General features: G+C 41.4%; 1 protein-coding gene across 10 annotated transcripts in view; it reads left to right on the top strand.

Moving 5' to 3' along the window:
* fndc3a (fibronectin type III domain containing 3A) overlaps window positions 1-21,176 on the top strand; it is a 113,130-nt gene that overhangs the window by 65,792 nt on the left and 26,162 nt on the right. For 8 of the 10 annotated variants that reach the window (XM_088639651.1, XM_088639650.1, XM_088639656.1 and 5 more), the window contains 11 exons: window positions 708-766; window positions 4,357-4,514; window positions 5,978-6,037; window positions 7,936-8,074; window positions 12,571-12,624; window positions 13,495-13,619; window positions 14,375-14,642; window positions 16,896-16,982; window positions 19,208-19,346; window positions 19,479-19,547; window positions 21,056-21,174. In XM_088639651.1, the coding sequence (XP_088495777.1) occupies window positions 708-766; window positions 4,357-4,514; window positions 5,978-6,037; window positions 7,936-8,074; window positions 12,571-12,624; window positions 13,495-13,619; window positions 14,375-14,642; window positions 16,896-16,982; window positions 19,208-19,346; window positions 19,479-19,547; window positions 21,056-21,174 (1,277 nt within the window). The remainder of the gene's footprint in view (window positions 1-707; window positions 767-4,356; window positions 4,515-5,977; window positions 6,038-7,935; window positions 8,075-12,570; window positions 12,625-13,494; window positions 13,620-14,374; window positions 14,643-16,895; window positions 16,983-19,207; window positions 19,347-19,478; window positions 19,548-21,055; window positions 21,175-21,176) is intronic. The other 2 variants (XM_088639660.1, XM_088639658.1) reach the window with 1 other exon arrangement.

The following is a 21,176-nucleotide window of genomic DNA, read 5'->3' as shown; positions in this document are numbered from 1 at the left end:
CAAGGTAGCAGGCGCTTGAGATTCTGTCCCATTCACATTTAGAGCCTGTTCACTGGTCTCCGAGCCATCGAATCCATAGATGTCATAGATCGTTCCAGCTCATCCCAGAAATGTTCAGTGGGTGTCAAGTATCCCGCATACGCCACGGGTCCGGTATCCTCAGGGTAACTCTCACTTTCTCTTCTCAGGAAAGCAGTTTTTACAATCGTCACAAAGAAGTGTGTCATTCTAATGAAATGTTTTGACATCCTGGTGAACCTGCAGGAAAGGCAGCAAGTGAGGTCCCAGGATTTGATCCGTCTAGCACCATGCAGTCAGGGGGCCATCAATGGCTTCTGAAGTTCTGTGATATTTTTTTTGCAAGCTCACTTGTTTCCGTTTACACCTGCACTCAAATCAGTCTCAGTTTATTTTGCTAGTTTTCCAGCATTGAAACTGTCCTTTTAAGGTAGTTGGGCTGTATGGCCATCCTCTTCTCTTTTTCAAACTTTTCAGAGTTCCCATGGAGGAAAAAAGCATAACAAAAGTATGGACCACAGATGGCCTTGTTTAGTGTTTCAAAATGGAAAAAAAAAACATGTTTAAACATAAATGACTTACTGTAGCCATGCTTTAGTTTTTGGGCAGGTCCAAAGGAATGTAGCTGAAGCACTAGTATAACAAATGTGAAAAATGATCTGTCTCTAACCTGGTGTTTATTTTCGTAGAGCTCGATGAAGAATCGAAGGCCCTCCAAGCCCTGCTCTCCAATATAGCCAAGCCAGTGGTGAGTAAACCTGCTGACTCTCAGCACAGGGCCCCGGTCTTCAAGGCATTTCGTGAGGCTCTGGACAAAACTGTGCAGCAAAATAAGACCGTTCATGTTCATCTACTTGGGTTGCCAGTATGAATTCGTCAGCTCTTCTTCTGGTCCATCTTGTGATTTCAGTTCTCCAAATTGGGAGGGGGGGATGTCTGCAGATTGTGATGTAGTGTCAAAGTAATGTGGTTGTGTTGCTCAAAACTAATTCATTGCAAGCAGGAATGTGTGTGCACCTATGGACATAACTTATTATCTGCCATATAGATCTACAGCTTTAAAAAATCCTCTGTAGATTTGCCCAAAATGTGATGGAATAAATCACTATTGCATGGAGATCAGGGTCAGATCTTATTGTAAAAGAAATGAGAGCACAGTAGAACACTGAATTATTTTGCCCAATTCAATGAATAGGATTTTTTGAAGCGGCTTTTGATGAAATTGCTTTTTTGAACTAGCGTGCAAGTTGGGGAGATCAAAAGCCTTCAAATAATCCAACTTCTAGAAATTTAACCAAGGAGTACAGATACTGCAGATGGCAGTAAAGAAGTGGCGGCGGTAGCTTAGGTCTGCTTTTTAATTATTTTAATCATGATTGAGGTCTAAACTAGCTGTTTTTTCTATTAAATACATAATGATATTAAATGCATAATGATAACACAAATTGTATTTTGGTTCTAACATTTAATTACCCTGAATACCAATGACACCAAATATTGCACATCACAACATAGAGTTGTGCAGTTGTCACGTGGCTGAAATCTCTAGGGTGTGTGGACACAGACTAAAGAAATTTTAAAACATCTTCAAGCAGTACTAAACCTTTCACACTGGATCAATTTAATTTGGATTGAGTTTGCTTCACCTGGTTAGGAACAAGGTTTCAGTCTGCATGATTGTTAGACAAACCAACAAAGAGGCCAGGATTTCTGAATGAGAACCAGGGTTCATTCCTGCTGCTACTGTTTTGTGAACAGAGTTTGTTCCCAGGTGCTATCTTGATTCATTTAGTCAACTGTTTGGGAGGCCACTGTTGCATTTTTGTTGCTTTTAATTGCAAAGTGCAACTTTATTACATTATTGAAATGTAAATTTACACTTGTGAGAACCTATAGCGATAACTTTGTCTTTTAGTGCTGACACCTTACACCATGCAGGGTTAAACAAAGAGGAGGAAACATATACGTTTCTCTTCTGAATTTTAAAGTAAGATTAGTTGCAGTGAACCCAGAAGCACAGTTCATCATATTGGAACTTAGGAACTATTGCAGGTAAATTCAAATGATAAAAGACAAACTAAAAAAGTTAAAAATAAATCTCAGTTGTGTCATCTGCTGCATCATTTCCCTTTTTTTTCCAAATTTATCAGTACTCAAATTGGAAGTTCAGAAATAGACTGGAGGCCTGGAGGCCTTGACGTACTGTAGTTAAAGGCACATTTGCACAAGGATATCATTTGTAATGCCAACACACATGAAGGTTATCTAGCTCAGGGTAAAAGTTTTCCACATTAAACCTGCGTTTGACAGAGCTAAAAAATAATTCAAAACAAAGCATTTGAGAAAACCTTTGCCCCTGAGGCCAAATGGAGAAATGCCAGGTTTCTTTCTTTTTACCATCTCCACAAGGTCAGAGCTAATTTTACCTTAAAAGAGATGCCACTTGCACGTACATTTACTGACCTAAAGGAACCTATTCACACCAATAGAAATCCATAGTACTTTTTCATTTTTGTATATGATTTTGCAAGTCCCCTGAGTACAGGAAAACAAGTATCATCCATCTGTTTTCTAACCACTGTATCCAATACAGGGTTGTGGGGGAGCTGGAAAATATCCTGGCAAGCAACAGGTGCAAGGCAGGGTACACTGTGGACAGGACACCAGTCCATTGTTGAGCTGGTTTGCACACTAACACCAGGGCCAGTATTCCCAGACGCTAATACTAGTAGGACAATTGGCTTCTGAGAAAATTGGCCTTGGTGTTAGTGTGACACAGTATGTCTCTAGATTGCAGGAGGAAGCAGGAATCCCCAAAGAACACAGGGATAACATAAACTGCATGCAGTTAAACACCCCAGGTTCAGAATTGAACCCAGGGCCCTGGCACTGCGAGGCAGCATTGCTAACCGTTGTGCCACCGTGCATCGCTTGCTAAATGTGAATAGGCAAGCCCAGGCAGACATTGTAATTGTCCTGTTTTCCCCAAAATGCTCCCTTTGCTCTCTTTGTATCGTAGTTGTTGCTTGAACGCCTTCTTTACATTCTGCATTTAGAGCAAGGTCCAGATACCAGATATGTTTCTTGTAAGGTGGGATTCACTAGTTGTGTATCTGTTCTGCACCCTTTGCCTTTGGGTCTGCCAGCTGTGAAAGAACCCTGCTGTCTGTTACAGACTCTGTGCAGCACGGGGAGGGCAAGGCCCTGCATGCTCACCTCTCCAACATGCTTGCTTGTCACCACCAGTTGATACACTGGAGGCTCCACGGTGCCTTGCAGGAAGGATGGAACTGAGGGGAGCAGCAAAATACCTCTTGTTGATGACCATGGCAGGCATCTGGCAGTGCCAGGAGTCTGTGTTGTACAGCAAACCATGGCATCATAGCTGACTCAAGCCTGCACCCTCACCCACAGGCCCTGGTGGAGCTCAGCTAATTGTGTGCTGTTGGGAATTATGTAAAAGGCATTCTCAGTGCAATATGAACACGATCACACTTGAGTCTTCAAGCATCTTTGCTGGTTGAAAGACAGATGCTTTATGCTCAGTGTTGGTTACTCTTCATATTCTGGGTCTGATTTTCCCCATGTAAGCACACAGGAGAAAAAGGAAAAACAATTTATCTGTCAAGAACTATATATTTTAATGTGGGAGAGATTATGAGGAACGTTCAGGTCCATCCTAAAGCAGGAAATTGTCATTTTAGAGTTAGAGTCCAATTTAAAAAGTGTAGGATGGCTATTGTTCATTTTGATGTAAAAATCTGTACACATTTATTTGACTAGATAACTTGAGAAACCAATTTGAATTTCCTTAAGTAAAGGTGCTGTTTTTCTTCTTCAGACGGGATTCCTTAAGTGATACTGAATGACTGGCTGAGTAAACATACACAGAACATGTTAAAAAGGAGAGGTGGCCATATAGCCCATCTAGCCCCTTTGGTAGTTAGTTGCAAATGGATCTGAGGATTTATTTGAGAAACGTCAGGATATTGGCTTCAGCAGCAACATGATAGGGTTGCTTGATCCATACTCTGTTTACCAGGTACCTGTGAGCTTGTATTCCAAATCGGTGAGATCTCAGCCCTCCATCCAGCACTTACCTCTGCATGTGCATGGCAGCAGTAGCAGTGCGGAACTGCTGTGCATTGGTGGATGAGCACACATGTAAGGATGTGCGCATGTTGCCTGTATCTCCGTCTTGGTTCTAGGTGATGCAAGGGTGGGAGTATGATTGCAAAATTAGAAGTGTGGCTTGGTGGCTCTGAATTTGAGTCAGACCTCTATACACTCACGTTCTGTGTAATGGGCTCTCTGAATTTGGCCTCCTGTGCTTTGTAGGTGTTGGACATCGAGGCTCGAACTGCAGTCCTCACTTGGTCTCCACCTTCTCCAGAGGTGAATGGGGACAGCGACATGGCCAGTATTCCTGAGGTTTTATCTTATGAAGTTACTGTTTCTTACAGTGGGAAAGATGGCAAATTCAAGACCGCATACAGGTGAGTGAAAATTGTGCAGGAATGTGAAGCCAGGAACAGGCCTCTTAGAAAATTGTTGTTGTTATGATATGTCAATAACTTCCTTTCAAAAGCAAAACTTACAACCAGATGCCTAATGGAACAATGATTTGAGTTGCAGCATTTGGTATTATATACTGGTAACTTCCAAAATAAAGGAAACATTTATTTAAATGAAGGATACACAGTATATTGAAAGCAGGTGCTTCCATACAGGTGTTGTTCCTGACTTAATTAACATCCCATCATGCTTTGGGTCATGTATGAAAATGCTGGGCAGGCCCAGTTGCCCATTATTTTGGCTGCCATGGCAAGAAGAGATCTCGGTGACTTTGAGAGAGGGGTGATTGTTGAGGTGCATTTGGCAGGAGCTTCAGTGGTGAAGACTGCTCAATTTGCTGATGTTTCACGAAGAACAGTGGCTATGGATGTTGATGTTGGTGATGTTGGCATGGAAGTCTACCCCTTGACCGTGATGTCTGTGCATTGGTTTGAGATACAAGGCAAACAGAGCAGCAACTCTGAATTAGTTGACTGCAAATGTCAATTTAAGATGTAAGCAGGCAGTTTCATTTCCTACAGCCTGTCAAGAACTTCACAGAAGGGGATACTGTGGTCAGGTTGCAGTACATAAATCCTTTATTAAACCTAAAAATACAGTTGACAAAAATGCAAGTGGTGCAAAGAACAAAGGAAAGTGGTCCAGTACTCATATGGCCTTTTTCCATTGATATATTCAGATGAGTCATCTTCACCCTGTACTCAACAGGTAGATGGGTACATGTGTGGCTCACGCCAAAGGAAGCCTACAGGCTTTTGAGTGCTTGTTTCCCCATGGTGAAGGGTTCTGGCTGCTCTGTAATGGTGTAGAGTACTTTTTCTTGGCATGATTTAGATCTACTCAACCCCTTAGAGAGCAAGGTGAATTGCAAGCAATACATAACCAGTCTGAGTGCTCATGTTTATCTTGTGGTGAATCATTTCTCTCCTGAAGGGAGTGGAGTCTTCTAGGATGACCAAGCCACCATCCACAGGGTAGGAGTGGGCACTGAGTGGTTTGGTGAGCATGAACACAATGCAAGCCATACGCCATGGCCATCCCAGTCACTAGATCTCAACCCAATTGAACAGTTATGGGAGCACTTTCCCCACCATCAACAAAACACCAAATGACCGGATTTCTCATAAAAGAATGCTGTTCCATCCCTCCAGTAGAGTTCCAGACACTTGCAGAATCTATGCCAAGGTGCCGTTCTGATATCCCTTGGTGGCCCAACACCTTATTAAGTCACTTTATTTAGGTATTTCCTTTATTTTGGCAGTTACCTGTACTTCATTAGCTTTTTTTCATTACACTCAAGGAATCAATAGCTGGAGCCCTACATTGACATCACCTGTTCAGCTTATAACCGCTACACTTTTCATTTATTTCTGCTTTATTTAAGTGGTGAAGAGCTAAGTGCAGCCTTAGAAGACCTTAGACCAGCAACAGATTACCATGCAAGGTTGGTACTGCTTACTTCATTTATTTATTTCAGCCCTGATTCTTTTGACATTCTGAAAGAAATAGCCTTTCTAGTTTTGTGATTCTCCCTCAACTGGATTCCTTAAGGTTTAGTATACTCGACTTAAGGTGTCATCGTAGATCTTCAGAACATTGAGATAAATTGACAGATGTGTAAAACGTGCAGAATTCAAGAGTTTGTTTTCTGATTCCTGGTTTACCATGAGAAAGGTCTCTTCTAGCCTGCTTCCCATGTATACCAGCTCTGCCCCCTGTACCCACTTATCAGTCACAGGCCTGAAAAAGTATTCGCTCCCTTTAATTTTTGGCATTTGTTCCCATCCCTGAATGTTATAAGAGCTCATGTGGCTCAAGAGCCTGAGTGCAAATGTAACACCAAAGTTTGGTGCTTGTTTATTTTATCTCATAAACCTTCCAGCATCCAATATCCTTTGCGAAAATGTTAGTGCCCTCCTAAATTCAGTAACTGGTTTCCCAACCTTGTACAGCTGTAAACAGATGTATGCCAGAAAATTGCCTCCCTGCTGTTGCTTTGACATTACAATGCTCTGCAGTGGTCTTGGTCCTCTATGAAAAAATCAAGGTATCTTCTTAGAAATTGTGTTGAGCATTGCGATGATCATGATGAAGATACCATCACACTGCCTCCTTTACACTGAACAATCTGCACAGCACTCAGTGGATGGAAGCAGTCTGTGGGACTGTTGCTGTAGCCAGATTCTGCCATCAGAATCAAGCAGTGTTCAGTGGGGCTCATCATTTCACAGGCTGTGTCTCTACTGTCTAGTTCTCACTCGGCAGTCTTGGAATCACTCTGTCCATGCCTGTGCCGCATGCCTGATCGGTGGATTGTGGACAGCTGCTGTGTCAAAAGACACAGACTGGAAAGACTAAAATACTGGATACGCCTGCAGACAGACCCGCGCAGTCATCGATCTCATGCGATCTGGGTTTTGGGCCAAATTTGCGGTTTGCCTCTCTTTTCTGGATTCAGCTCTGTTATATCCCATGGTTTTTAACAAACTTTTACTGCAGTGGACTTTAGGAAATGTACTCTATGTGCTGTAGAGTTTAGTTCCTTTATGTTAAGAATTCAGGCAGGAGACCTGTTTGACCAGCTGTGACAGGATTAGCTAATGGAATGAATTTGTGATATTCTCACAATATATTCTGGATAGTAGAATTTGCATTTTGTGGTTGGTGCCTAAAATAATCCTTTGCCTTGTACACCCTGTTACATTTTGTTGTCAAACATGTTTTGTCTTTGTCTTGACATTTATGGTAACACAAGTATGAAGAGCCACTGAATGTTAAAAGAAGTCTTTCCATTTCTTTTATGTACATAGGTCATAAAAGGCTTTTGAAAATGGTTGTATTTATAGGACAGTTTTGCAGTGCTCTCTGAAAGGGACCCATCCTTCAAATAAACCCATTTCAAAAGTTCACTAAGCTGCACTGTGACTTCTTGTCAAGACATACCAGCCTTGGGGATACAAGGTCTGGGTCAAACCCCACTTTATTGCACAGGTTCCAGATTCCCTTGGAATCCCTTGGAGGCCCTCTGCATAGCACACAATTTATAATATAATTCATCACTGGCAAATGGGGGCTTGTCCCAGTTCTTCTGGTCAGACAGTGTAGAGAAAAAGAGCTGTTGCTTTTAATACAGTATATACAATCTCACCATGTTGTACTGCCTTGTCAAGGATAGAACAAACTATGTAAAGACACTAGGGAAAATTAAATATCATTTAAAAGTTTGTTATATGGTAAGATAAGGACAGTTTTGGAGGACTCATGCTCCAAATGGCAACCTTTTTGAAGAGATACTACAAAGCACTTTAAGGTACGATGTCCATTGTCTTTATTTGCCCTTAGAGTCCAGGTGTTTTGCAACTGTTTACAAGGGAGTCCGTCTGAAGCTGTGAGTTTTACCACTTTGAGCTGTGAGCCGGACACTCCCAGCCCTCCGCGGAAGACCAGTGGGACCAAGAATACTCTTGTTCTGCAGTGGAAGGTAATCATCGGTCCATCACACAAAACTGCAGCTCCCTGCGGGACCTGCGAGGTGACGGCAGCTCAGGAGCAGCGTTTAGTTTCGGAATTTCTTGCTTATTATAGTGCCATTAGAAGAAAAAACCCTCTTTCAAAAGATTGATATAAATGTGATGGGGGTTCATATTGTAATGCTCCGGGGTTCACGTGGGTATGCACCCTTGCTGCTGCCACCTCAGGTTGGCCCCCCACCATCGGGGACTAGAACCCGGGCCTCTGGCATCACTCAACAGGTACCCAACCACTTAAGCTAAAGGGAAATCTCCCATCAGCCTGGCTGCGGTCCCCACTATTCACAGGAAAGGGCGGTGACATCACCGCATTGGTAAGCCCACTCGAACAACCTGCAATGGTGGCCGTATGCGTTACACTCTCCCCCGCTTAATTCGCCGTCCTCAGCGAAGGGCTATCCCACCCCGCTTCTCACACCAATGTAATGCTCCGGGGTTCACGTGGGTATGTGCCCTCGCCGCTGCCACATCAGGTCAGCCCCCAAACGTCGGGGACTGGAACCCGGGCCTCCGGCGTCACTCAACAGGGACCCAGCCACTTAAGCTAAAGGGAAATCTCCCATCAGCCCGACGGCTACAGTCCCTGCTATTCACAGGGAAGGGCGGTGATGTCACCGTACAGGTAAGCCGGCTCGAACAACCTGCGATGGTGGCCGTATGTGTTACAATATCATGTACGTTCTTGCAGCTTCCAGATATTTGGAAGAATGGGAAATTATCCCACTAGCCAGTGAGGGATATATTTAAATTGGTGAAAATAGATTTGAAGGACACAGGACATCTTCATTACTGTGTTACTACAATACCAGCATTCCAGTATTACTGGAAGTTTTGCTGAAAAGGTAAAATAAACTATACAAACTTGTTGTATGATACACACCCTGTCCATTTATGGAAAATGCCTTTGACATTTGCCTTCTCTAAATATCCCTGTCCAGCTTTTTAGCCTTTTGAAAAAACATGCAAATTATTTTATTGCACAGAAAATAAATGGATATAAATACTTAAATAATAGAATATGAAACTGATGCAAAATAGTAACACTCGAGTGCACTGTAGCAAAGAGTATTCATTATAATTTGATTTAGTCACAATGAATTCTACGTCCTGAATTAGGCACTTCATCTCAAGTGTTATATGTGAAATGTGTTCTCTATTATGCTTGATAAACCACAGGTTCAGCACATTTGTGAGTCTTTTTTTTTTTTTTTACAGTTTCCTCTCATTGTAGCCAGAACCTTTTATCACTTCACTTTTGCTTGAAATAGTATCCCTGGGCCTAGGTGGTGTTTGATTTGGTCTCCTCTGGGATATATCGGGACTGAGAATGGGGTCATGTCTGTGCTCAGATGCAGACCTTCATGGGAAACCTCTTGCTCTAGATATCCTCTTTTTAATACACCTGTAGAAGACGAGTCATGATCCTTAGTGTGTGGGGAAAAAAAGGCCTCAGCTAAGCTTCAGTAAATGAGAACGTGGAGATTAGAAAAGCATAATACATTCCATGTGAAGGACTATTTTATTTTAAGGAAACTCCTTGTTACAGTATCTATGTGATATATCATGTAGCATACTGTACTGTATGTAAAAACATTTTGAATTGGTTTTAAGTTTACAGTAACACCAGCAACATAAAACCTAGACTTTTAGTCTTTTTAAACCTATTGGACAAGATCTTTGTGCTTTGATAATGTATTTTCCCACCAAAAGGTCACATAATAAAAAAGGAAAGGAACAGAGGGTTAATTAAAGGGGGATTCAAACATAAGAATAATAAAATAAGGAAAACTGCCACAAATGCTGTCCTAGCATAAAGGTTTTTAAGGTAAAGTGTTTTAGCATAAAGTAACCATTTTGAATGTCTTTCCATTTCTTTTAAGAAGAAAGAATATCAGCTTCAACAATGAGCTACTCAACCATTATACAATGTGTGTCAGGACGTGATTATTATTTATTATTATTATAATAGATGTCATGCCTTGTTAGAACCAATGAAGCACAGCTTCTATCAGGTGTGTCACACAGCAGCCATGAAGTTCCTTGCAAGTTCTGTGGTTCTGTGTGCAGATCTGTGGTAGAACAGAGAACTTGCTTCAGCAGTAGATTTGATTTAGGGAGCCTATTGTACACCCAGAGAGGACATGAGGTTAACACCCCTACTCTTCCCAACAGTGCTACAGGGTCTTTAATGACAAAGATAAACAATCTCAGTCTAACATTTTGCCTATAGCACAGTGTAATATTTGTACGGTTACCACAAGTTGACAGGATATTGTGGTGTTCCAGTACACCACTGTAGGCTCTGAGGGCTCTTCTTCAGATATTGACACTTGCGCCGACTGTGAACCTCAGAGGTGTTACCTAGAGCAGGGGTTCCCAATCCTGGTCCTCAGGACCCCCACACCTGCTGCTTTCCATTGCAGCTCAGTCCTTCGTTGGACCAGCAGGTTGCCTGGTTAGAACACTTGCAATTTTTGTTTTTCTTTTTAAATGCTGGATATCATATGTTACTTAACAAACATGTATATAGGAACTGAAAACAATTACGAGAGTTGAAATTAAACCTATTGCTAGTTGTCTTCAATTATGTGAATTGAAACAAAAACCAGCAGGTACTATATGTGGGTACCCAGGACCAGAGTGGGGGAACCTCACCCCATCTTTAGAGTATAAAGATGTCTTGCAGACCAGGAAGACAGCTAGGAATGTGACAGGAAAAGTTTATTCCAACATTGGTGAGGGATTATGAAATCTCAGGGGCTGACAAGAAAGTAGTTGACTGCCCTCCAAATGTCCAGGGAGTTTGTAATGACAGGAGGCCTTAGAATGAAGACAGTCCTGAAGCCTAATTGACTTATTTAACAGTTAAGATTTGGGGGATGTCATGAACTCCTTCAGCTGAAAAGCCCATAATATAGTTCTAGTCTAATTATAGTAATATTATAATTTGGTACAGGCAGGTCCTGAAACCCTGGAAGCTCCAAGATTGGCAGCAGGACCCTTGGAGATTTACCAAGTCATATAAAACCAGTTCGGATGCATGTCATCTGTTGCATAATTGATGGGGGGAGTACAGCTGACTTCAAGATAAAATGAGAAGCAGTATAATCATTTATAATATTGTAAATGATCTGGAATAGACCAGAACGGTGGTGCAGTGGTGAGCATTGCTGCCACGCAGAGGCAGGGCCCTGGGCTCAATTCCAGACCTGGGCTGCTATCTGCGTGGACTTTGTGTGCTCCGATTTTCATCCAAAGTCCAAAGACATACTGGGAGGTAAAATGGCATCTGGGAAATTTGGCCCTGGTGTGAGTGTGTGTGTGTCTGTGTCATTCAAGATGTACAAAGCCTTGCGTCCATTTCTTGCTGGCATGGGCTCTGGCTCCCCTGTAACCCTGTATTGGATGAATTCCTTAGAAAACAGATGGGTGGTCTGAAATGCCTAATGAATTTCTGCAAAGAGTAACAAACCTAAGTCTGTGTAACACCACTTCACAACAGTAGGTGAAAGCTGTTTATTTTGCAAAGGTGTCCTTTTACTCCTAAGTTTGCACATTTCCTGTCAGCTGTTGACTATGAAGATAATCAGAATAAGAAAATGTTATCCATCTCTATCAGCTAAAAAAAAACAATCCTTTCAAAGGAATAATGTCTTCATAATTTTAAATATCCTCTACTACTTTACATGTGCCCATTCTTAGTTTCTTGCTAGTTGTATCAATTGGTTACCACCAAGCATTGTTTGACTGACTTAATAAAGTGATAGTTCAGCTGGGACCTTCTGAGTCTCTTGTAGCTTCCAAGGTTCTTAACACTTTCACCCAATTTAAACAAAAAAGTATGCATTTGTGCGTTATCACAGGAGTGTTCTATAACAATGTCAGGCCTCATGGTAGACAGTACCCAAAGCTGCCAGGCAACAGAATGCTTTTTCTCAACACTTCTAAGTGCCAAAAATTTATATTTGTGATAATTAAAGTAATAAGTATAATTCATGTTTTATTTTGGGGTAATGCCAGGCATACATTTGATTACCTAAGAACAAAAACATACCTTGTGTTCAGTTTCAAATGACCATCTGTATCAGGGCACATCCACTTTACATTTGCAATGTCTGTTTAAATGTCAGTATTTGGTTGTAAGTCATTGAGACAGTAACTGTTAAATCTGCAACCTGTCGTCTTAAACGGATCCCTGTACTTCTCCACAACTTCCTCCACATCATTCTTTTGGTTTTGCCATAAGGCTTTCCTTATGACAGTTAATTTACTAGATTAAACTTTATCAAAGGTCCTCTAGGAATGAAAATATTACATCTAAATATATCGTGTTCTGCATTAGTCATCTTTCTAAGCTGTCCGTCAATAGGTGAATTAGCAGTTTCAGGTTTAGCTCAGTTGTGTTAGGAAATCTTCCGTTTTAACCGATTTTCCTTTTTTCTTGAAGGCTCCATGTGACAATGGTTCCAAAATCCAAAACTACGTTCTGGAATGGGATGAGGTAATAAGTTCAAGTCCATCGATCATAATTTTTGCTGATGTATACAGAGACAGTTTAGGTAGACCAAGGTAATTGAAATGTATTCCTAAAAAAGTGTCAACAAAACTTCCGGTGATGTGGAAGTAGGCCTGTTATATGCTTTAGCCCATGCAAATTTTGTACTATATTCATTCTAAATATTTTCATGAAACCAACACATAAAAGGCAACATGATTTTTCGGTACTTTTTCTAATTTTTCCAAATAAAAGCAATCTGCCAACCAACTTAAATAGATAATTTTGGTCAATCCTGAGAATGAATATATCACTTAAACTGGTGGTGATTTTATGGAATCACACCTAGAAGACAAATTCTAGCAGGACTTATATTTTTGGAGGACTTTCCGCTCCATAGCCCTTGCTGTTGTCTGAACAGCTCATTTGCATGAGTGAAACCAAATTGAATTCAACGTATCGACTAATACTACTTGCTTGTTATCTCAGCATGCAGCTCGTGTTTGACCATTCCTGGGGTGAAATATCAGCTTCACTCCCTGCTCAATCTTTCATCATTCTGAATCTTGCAATACCTTCAATTAATTTATTTTGATACTGAGATTTAATAACCGGTCTGAGAAATTGGGACTGCAGTTTCTCTTTAAGAGTCCGAGATGACATATAATTTATCAGAAAAAGATGTCACATAAGAGTGAAAAGCATTCTACTAAAGGGTTCCATTGAGGTAAAAGTCTCTAGAAAGGCCAGTGTATCATAAAGATCCATACAGCGATACATAAAGCTCAGAGTCAGGATCACACATGAATTGTAAGCTGACATTTACACTGTGTAGAACTGATGCTCATGTTCTCACCTACGCCTTTGTGTGTTCAGGGAAAAGGGACAGGGGACTTTGAGCAGTGCTACTATGGGCCTCAGAAGCAGCATCGAGTGACCAAGCTATCACCAGCTTCAAAATATTCCTTCCGTCTGGCAGCCAAAAACGACATGGGCATAAGGTACAAGTCCCCCACCCAGCTGAAGTGCTTGTACACCCAACAATACATTCATTATATCACACCTTAAGGGCAGCTCAAACTGCTTCAGAAAAATAGGGATTAAAAAACAAAGTAAAGCCAAATGGATTAAAAACGAGATTGGGTAAAGCTAAAGTCTGAATGTCATAACCATTATGTGACTTGCATATACTCCTTTTGATAGTTTCACTTTCCATCTTTATATATATTTACAGTTTTCAGATGCTGGTAGTTTATGAACATGGGCTAAATTGGTCATCAAGTATTTAAAGCACGGTTTGGTGCTTGTATGAAAGCTTACCAGTATAATCAGACTGTAAACTTTTGGGGGAGTCAGCAAATTTAAGTGGGTCAAGTAGAGGGTCAGCTGCATCAAGCTGCCAATGAACAAGTAAAGCTTAATTCCACCCTGAAAACTAGACGAGCAAAGTTTCATCTGAAGAGTCATGTTCAAGTGGAAGGGGAAGGGAGGCATGGCATATAAGCGCAGGAGAACCCAGGACAGAGCAGGTGAGAAATAGTATCCAAATGAAGGGAGGTCTAGGGGAGAGGTGGGAAGAGCTAAAATCTCAATGAATGGAGAAGATTTAAAAAGGAATTAGTCTGATTGAAGTCATAATTTAAAGTTAAGGTTGAGTTACAATTGTAATCTGCACATTTACGACTGCATTCTGTTGGATCTCAGCTCACACCTGAGTATAGGATGATTCTTGAATATGTATTCTCCTCCTCCACAGCGGCTTCAGTGAAGCCATCGATTTTTACACCTCAGGCAGCGTTCCAGCTACACCAGCAAGCCCAGAGCTCATCAAAGCTGGGGTGACCTGGCTGTACTTGCAGTGGCGGAGACCCCTGGGAGGCCCCTCCGAGGATGACATCTCCTACATCCTGGAGATGGAGGAAGAGAGCTCGGTAACAGCTGCTGCTACACCCACCCTAGACAGGATTAACCCTTACAATCCATCAGTTACTCACCCTTCTCGGAGCAGAAGCAAGGTTACAAAAGCAAGTACAGGTCTCATTGAGTGGAGTGGCTAATTGATGGAAATGTGTCGTCCATCCATTTGTTAAGAGGAGGCAGGACATCCACTTCAATAACATGGCCAAGTAACTTGTTCTGTGCTCTCAAACTGTTTTTCCCTAGGCTAGCACTGTATAAGAAATCACATGAAAACAAGAAATGAAATTTAAGAATGTAAGAAAGGTTACAAACAAGAGGAGCCCTTCTGGTGTGTTTGGGAGTTGGTACTTAATTGATCCAAGGATCTCAACCAGCCGTTTCTTTGAAAAAGCTAGGGCATAGACTGCAACAACATGGCTAGATAACATGGTTCCAGACTCCAGCAACCCTTTAGGTAAAGAAATACCACCTGTTTTCAGTTTTAAATGTACTTCCATGTGGTTTACACTCTTGCCTATTGCTCCTGTTTCAATTTAGTCACATTCTACAGCTTTGTTAACCGGATTTTTCTCATATCTGACGATTATAGTGCATGCATTAAGAATGGATACTCTGCCTTTAAAAGCAGGAAGATTTTCAGCACAATGGCACTATACCTCTGTATGTGTTAAGCACAGCTGATTAAATCACATGCCTGTACATTTTTGGTTTTTAACATCTGTATTGTCTGCATCTAAATTGTTTTTTAGGTGAAAAAAGGCTGCAAGTTTACTGAAAGTTTAAAGTGTCACCTTCTGTTTTCTGAAACTGGGGAGTGTGTTTGTCTGGGCTGTTCCTAGAAGAAAAGCTTTGAAATAAGCCAGGGCTTTGGATGCGTTTTCCCCACATCGGTGACATCAGGGCTTTGTCCTGTTTTCTCACCAGTTCGGATTTCCTTGGCAGTAATAACAAGCCAGTGAACCTGTGGCAGTTTTCATTTTTAGAATTGATAATAACCTGGAAAATATATGAAATTATTCTAGAAATGTGCAGAAATGTACAAATCAAGTATTTCCGTGCAGTATTTTTCAGAACGGATAAGACGTAAAACCGTGGTCCTGACTCTCTGTGGTCATTAAAAATCCCAGGGCGTTTCTCGAAAAGAGTAGTGGTGTAACCCCGGCGTCCTGGCCAAGTTTCCCATTGGCCCTTTCCAATCATGGCCTCCTAATAATCCCCCTCTATGAGTTGGCTTCATTACTCTGCTCTCCTCCCCACTGATAGCTGATGTGTGGTGAGCGTTCTGTTGTACTATGGCTGCCTTCGCATCATCCAGGTGGTGGTGGAGGGGAGTCCCCATTACCTGTAAAGCGCTTTGAGTGGAGTGTCCAGAAAAAGTGCTATATAAGTGTAAGCAATTATTATTATTATTATTATTATTATTAAATGTCTTGTGACAGAATATTAAACACATCATAATGTTCCTTTTAAACACCAGGTGGCAGTAGCAGCTAATTCAACCAGACTTTCCTAATGCAAAGGTGGAAGAGGGCCAACAGGCTGCAGTTTTGTACTTGAAGTCAGGCTCCAGCAGTGTTTCTGTTACATGGCGTCTAAAACTTTTTCCAGAACCTTACCTTCTAAAAGCAGTGAAGTAAGAAAAGGAGGGACCTGACCCGTTTGTTCTGTTGTTTAATAGTAAATCTGCTAGTTTCATTTACCATCTTGAATTTGCATTTTAAACTGAGAACAGGAGGCACGTCTTTACCCAAAGTGTTGCAGGAGTCTTAAACAAGCTACCCAGCCACATTGTTGAAGCTGATTATCTGGATGAGATCTTCGGATCAATTAGCTACTAACAAATAAGCAGGTCTTCTCTCATTTGTACAATAAGCTGTTGTTCCTCCATAAAGGGTCCCCCTAGTGGCACAGGCAAGAAAGGTGCTTGCTTCAAATCTAGATTGTGCTCTTAGCCTTGGTTTCATCAATCAACAGAGGTAACAATAAGCAGAGTGCTGACAGGAATAGTGTTGGGATTAGCTGGCCAGGGCTGTCTTAGCTACTAGCAAATTCCCAGACTTCAAATTGGAGTGACGTAAGTGAGCCAAGACTGTTATAACTGTTACTTTTGTCCCATTTGATGAGTCTAGAGTCTTGAATATTTAAAACCTTGCAAGACCAATTGTGAATCTCTGCGAAGCTGGAATTAAAACTATTTCCTGTGAGCATTCTCAACACTGTTTTTGTTTTCGTGTTTCTTAGGGGAATTATAACAAATCTGATGGATGTGAAGTACAAAACAGGATTAATGGTCTCATCTTGTCTATACGCTTTTAATAATAGTATTTTCCTTTATTCCATTTCTTTGTTCTCTTAAGGGATATGGGTTCAAGCCAAAATATGATGGAGATGAACTCTCTTGCACAATAAAAAACCTTCGCCGTAGTACCAAGTACAGGGTTCGGGTAAGAACACTCCCATAGATTTTCTTTTCCTGTTCTTGATTTTCTTTTTGTGATGTTCATGCACACAGTGTATGCATTTGATCATGTCTGGCATTTACCTAAATTTAATTTACAGTCCATCTCAATATAAAAATGCCAGGATGAAGAGTGATCAGGTTCTGTGCTCCCATTCATCATCTTGTGAATGACTCACACTTCTCAATGGCTAACATCATTAGACCTCTCCCTAATAGCAAGGGAGTCATCTCACAGCAGCAAAGAACATTGGGTTTTTTCAAGGGCTGACATAATTAGAAAGCACACAGGTTTTCAGCAGGGGACCTCCTGGATTACATTAAAAAAATAAAAATGGCAAAATAAGTTAAGTAATGATGATAAACTTAGTGATACATGCTGATAGAACAAGTAAAGCAGTCAAGATGTTTTTGTGCGGTTTAGAAAAATTAGCCCTGAGTGAGAACATTTGATTGCATTTGTGTTTTATGATGGTATATGGAGACACTCTGAACTTTTGAGGAAGTTTAAACAGAACCCTGCTTTTCTCAGACATTTCAGAGTGATAGTTTACAGAACTGAGGTGCCCTGAGGGGCCGGCGTGTCTGCAGGTCTCTTTAAAGCTGCAGCACCTGGAGCTGGAAGAAGCTGTTAAATTGGTGCCATCAAGCCAATAATGAGCTAATTGAGTTTAAGAGCTGATTTGTTGAAGAAAACTAAAGGCACCCAGGCCCTTTAGCACCTGGATTGACCATCCCTGCTCCACACAATTGCCAATTGCCAGTAATTTTTCTAAGCGTGCTAGAGCTTTCTACTGCTTGTGGTTTTTTTTTTAGTCAAAGCAGTTCAGAAGTGACTGATAGGCTCTGCTAACGTTCTTCCTATTATGCGTTGCTGTCAGTCTGTGTAATGCAGGGATTACAGAATAATGTGAGAATCATGGCTGCTGGTGAACAGGTTTCAGACAAGCCATTCATCTGGGTAATCCTTTATTGACAATTAAAGTTCATTACAACCCAGGAGTCTGCCTGCTTCATATTTCCTCTGCTTAGCAAGATTATGTGCAACCCCATCACTGAAACTGAATTAGGCTTCAGAGCGGGCGGAAAAGCTCATTACTCAAATTATATTGCTTTGAGGTATTTGATGTTTCACTCAGCACCGGACACCCAGCTTCCTCCATGCTGCCAGTTTAGCTCCAGAAGTAATGAAATTTGCATACAGGCGATTGTCTTGGTTTAACTTAATGATTTTCAAAGCACTTTGGAATTCACTTGCGATTCACAAGAGTCCCAGCAGGGAAATGCAACCGTGCAACATGAGATTGCACTAACATTGTCCAAGGCTTAGAGATTGAGTTTGTTCCTTTCTTACAGTGGGTTTTCTGTATCCCTTCAAGTAATAACCTGGGATAGGAGAGTAAAACCCATTCAAGTGAGGTTTAACTGGACCATGTTTGCATTAAGCGGTGCATGAGTTTCCAGAAGGTGTCCTATAAATCCTTTAAGTGTGATGTTTGGAATCCCTGGGACAGTCTGCAGCCATATTTTATTGACATTTCAATTCTAGATCTTTTTGCAGAATTGCAGTATTAAAATGATATTCATATATTTCACCAGAGTAAGGCAAAGTCCATACCAGAGTACAGTGACTCATTAGTCGAGAGCTCATTCTGGTTTCTGCAGCTTTTAAAAAGAGCAGAAGCTGGTCCATTGCAGGTCACCACTTATACAGCCAGGTGAACAGAAGCAATTGGGATGAAGTATCTCTCAAGGTACTACAGCATTATCTACAGAAGGGACTCAAACCCACAAGCTTATCAGCTATGTGAGACTCACTGTACCTACTACTCTGAATTTTCTTCATGGCTGAACTAGTAAAGGTACATTTCAAAGTAGTAAAAAGGTCATAGAAAAAAAGCTGCAAAACATCCCCCAGCACATACTGTAACTGTACAGACAAGCAAATCAGGTAGATGGACCTTGTGCATGAAGGCAGTTTACATTGTTGTGGGTGTGAAGGTACTAGAGGAAATCTAGAGTAGTCTTGCATTTTACTTTTTTGGCAGGTTTTATAGTTCTCGCTTGTTCCATTTAATGTTTTTGCATTTGCTTCTGTCCGTCTCCAAGTGTTCCTAACACAACTTGACCACCAAGTGAGAGATTCCACTAGGAGCAACTGAAAGAAAAAGTAAACAGAAATATTTTTTCTTTATATTTTGCCCCCTGAAGGTGACGGCATACAACTCGGAAGGGAAGAGCGGAGCCAGCCAAGCAGTGGAGTTCCACACCTGCCCAGACAAGCCTGGAGCTCCCTGCAGGCCAGCCATCAAGGGCAAAGTTCATGCCAACAGCTTCAAGATGACCTGGGGTGAGGCTTCTGCTGTTACCTTCCCTACTCCTTGAACCATTCGTAATTCACAAGACCTCTGGAAGAAAGAGAAGCTAGTGACTGTTACCCAAAATCTATACCTGCCCATTTTCTAAACTTTGACCTTTTCAGATGCTCCCAAAGATGATGGAGGATCACCAGTCACAAAGTACGTTGTGGAGATGGCAGAAGGGACTAATGGTATGTTCAAAAGTATATTACTCTTTAAAATTTATACTATACCCTGTTAAGTATTTATCCAGTTTATTTTTATACTTCTCAGCCATGGTTGTTACTCTCTGTTTACCTTATGAATTTTTTAACTTGTTTAATGAGAAGTGCATGCATTTATGCAGTGCTTTTCATCCCAACGTGCATTATATATAGAAGGGGAACCAATTCATCCACCACTGAAGTGCAAACTCACTTCACGGCGCATCAGGGGAGAAAAGAGAAACTGCTTCTAACATTAAACTCACCATAGAGAGCCGCAAGTGGAATGCAGCCTTAATAATCCTACCATTTCAAACAGTGCCATGGGACAAAATAGTCAGGATCTCAGTTTGACATCTTATCTGATAAATGGCCCCTCCTGCAGCACAGTGTACCAGGTCCCCATACTGGGGCACTGGTTTGAAAATTGTTTCAAGAGGGAAGAGCACCACCTACTGGTCTATCATTTAAGATTAAAGTTTTTTTTTTTAAAGTGTAAGATTTTCAATGTAAATGACAAACAGACACTTGTCTCGCAACCAGTTTAGATCTCGAGAAGTGGTAGAATATTCATTACATTCAGCTCCCATTGTCCTTTGTGATTCCCAAGTCCAGGGTGTACATGTGTTTGCATGTGTTCCATTTTGTGCTTTTCTTTGAGGTTGTTCAATTCAAAATGACAGATTGTAAAAAGCTGGTTCGTGTCCAGGGAAGACATTGTCAGGTTGATGGGGTCTTGGTGGAGGACATCCCTGCAGTGTCCATCCCAGAGTCCCCAGGAGGAGAATTAACTTTCTTTGGGGAAAAATGTTGTAGCTTACCTGCCAAACTGACAGCACTTGCAACTGGAACTACCCTCTGAAGTCTCTACTCTGTTTAGCTGCCCAAGCCAATAGAAAGGGCATGCTTGAGTTTTGAGTTGTTTGTTTTAATTGAGTTTAGAGTTGTTTTATTTGCATCTTTTGTATTTATCTGTCTTGACTTTATTTTCTTTATATCAGGATTATATCATGTCTAATTGTAGAAGTTTTGCCAGTTATGCTTTTTCATGTCTCGGCTCAACATAACAAACCCCACAACCACGCAAAGGAGAATGGGGACATGTAGGGATACTCCTTCAAACCGCTCAGTTAATCTAATACATCATAGACAGCTCAGTCTCATGCTAGAGGTTTAGTGCCAGATGGAGAAGAGGTGTGTCCTTCATCGAAGGCATAGCAGGTATCCAGAAAGTCACAGAGGTCACAGTTTTCCCAAAGCCAAGAGAGCCCTGGCCTACTAATAGCACCCCTAACTTTGGCTCACTCAGTAGTGTGACAGCAACATGACCCAGGTTCGAACCCATGCTAATAAAGCTCAGCCCATGCTCAGGAGAGTATCTGTACCAGGTTGGACTCTAGGGGAGCCCCTGATTAGGTTTAATTTTTAAAGACTGTTTGCTTTTCTCAGCACCTGAAAGGCAGTAGTTCCAACTGTTTGTAACTGGAATGTTTCAGGGAATACATGGGAGATGGTGTACAGTGGGTCCATGATGGAGCATACATGCGATCACCTGAAGCCAGGCAGTGCCTATCAATTGCGAGTATACTGTATCAGCAAAGGAGGCCAAAGCCCGGT

Source organism: Lepisosteus platostomus, chromosome 7 (genome assembly GCF_059453375.1).
Source record: "Lepisosteus platostomus isolate fLepPlt1 chromosome 7, fLepPlt1.hap1, whole genome shotgun sequence".
In the NCBI taxonomy this organism is placed as follows: Eukaryota; Metazoa; Chordata; class Actinopteri; order Semionotiformes; family Lepisosteidae; genus Lepisosteus; species Lepisosteus platostomus.
Note: the sequence above shows the minus strand (reverse complement) of the source record. Positions and strands in the feature narration are given on the sequence as shown.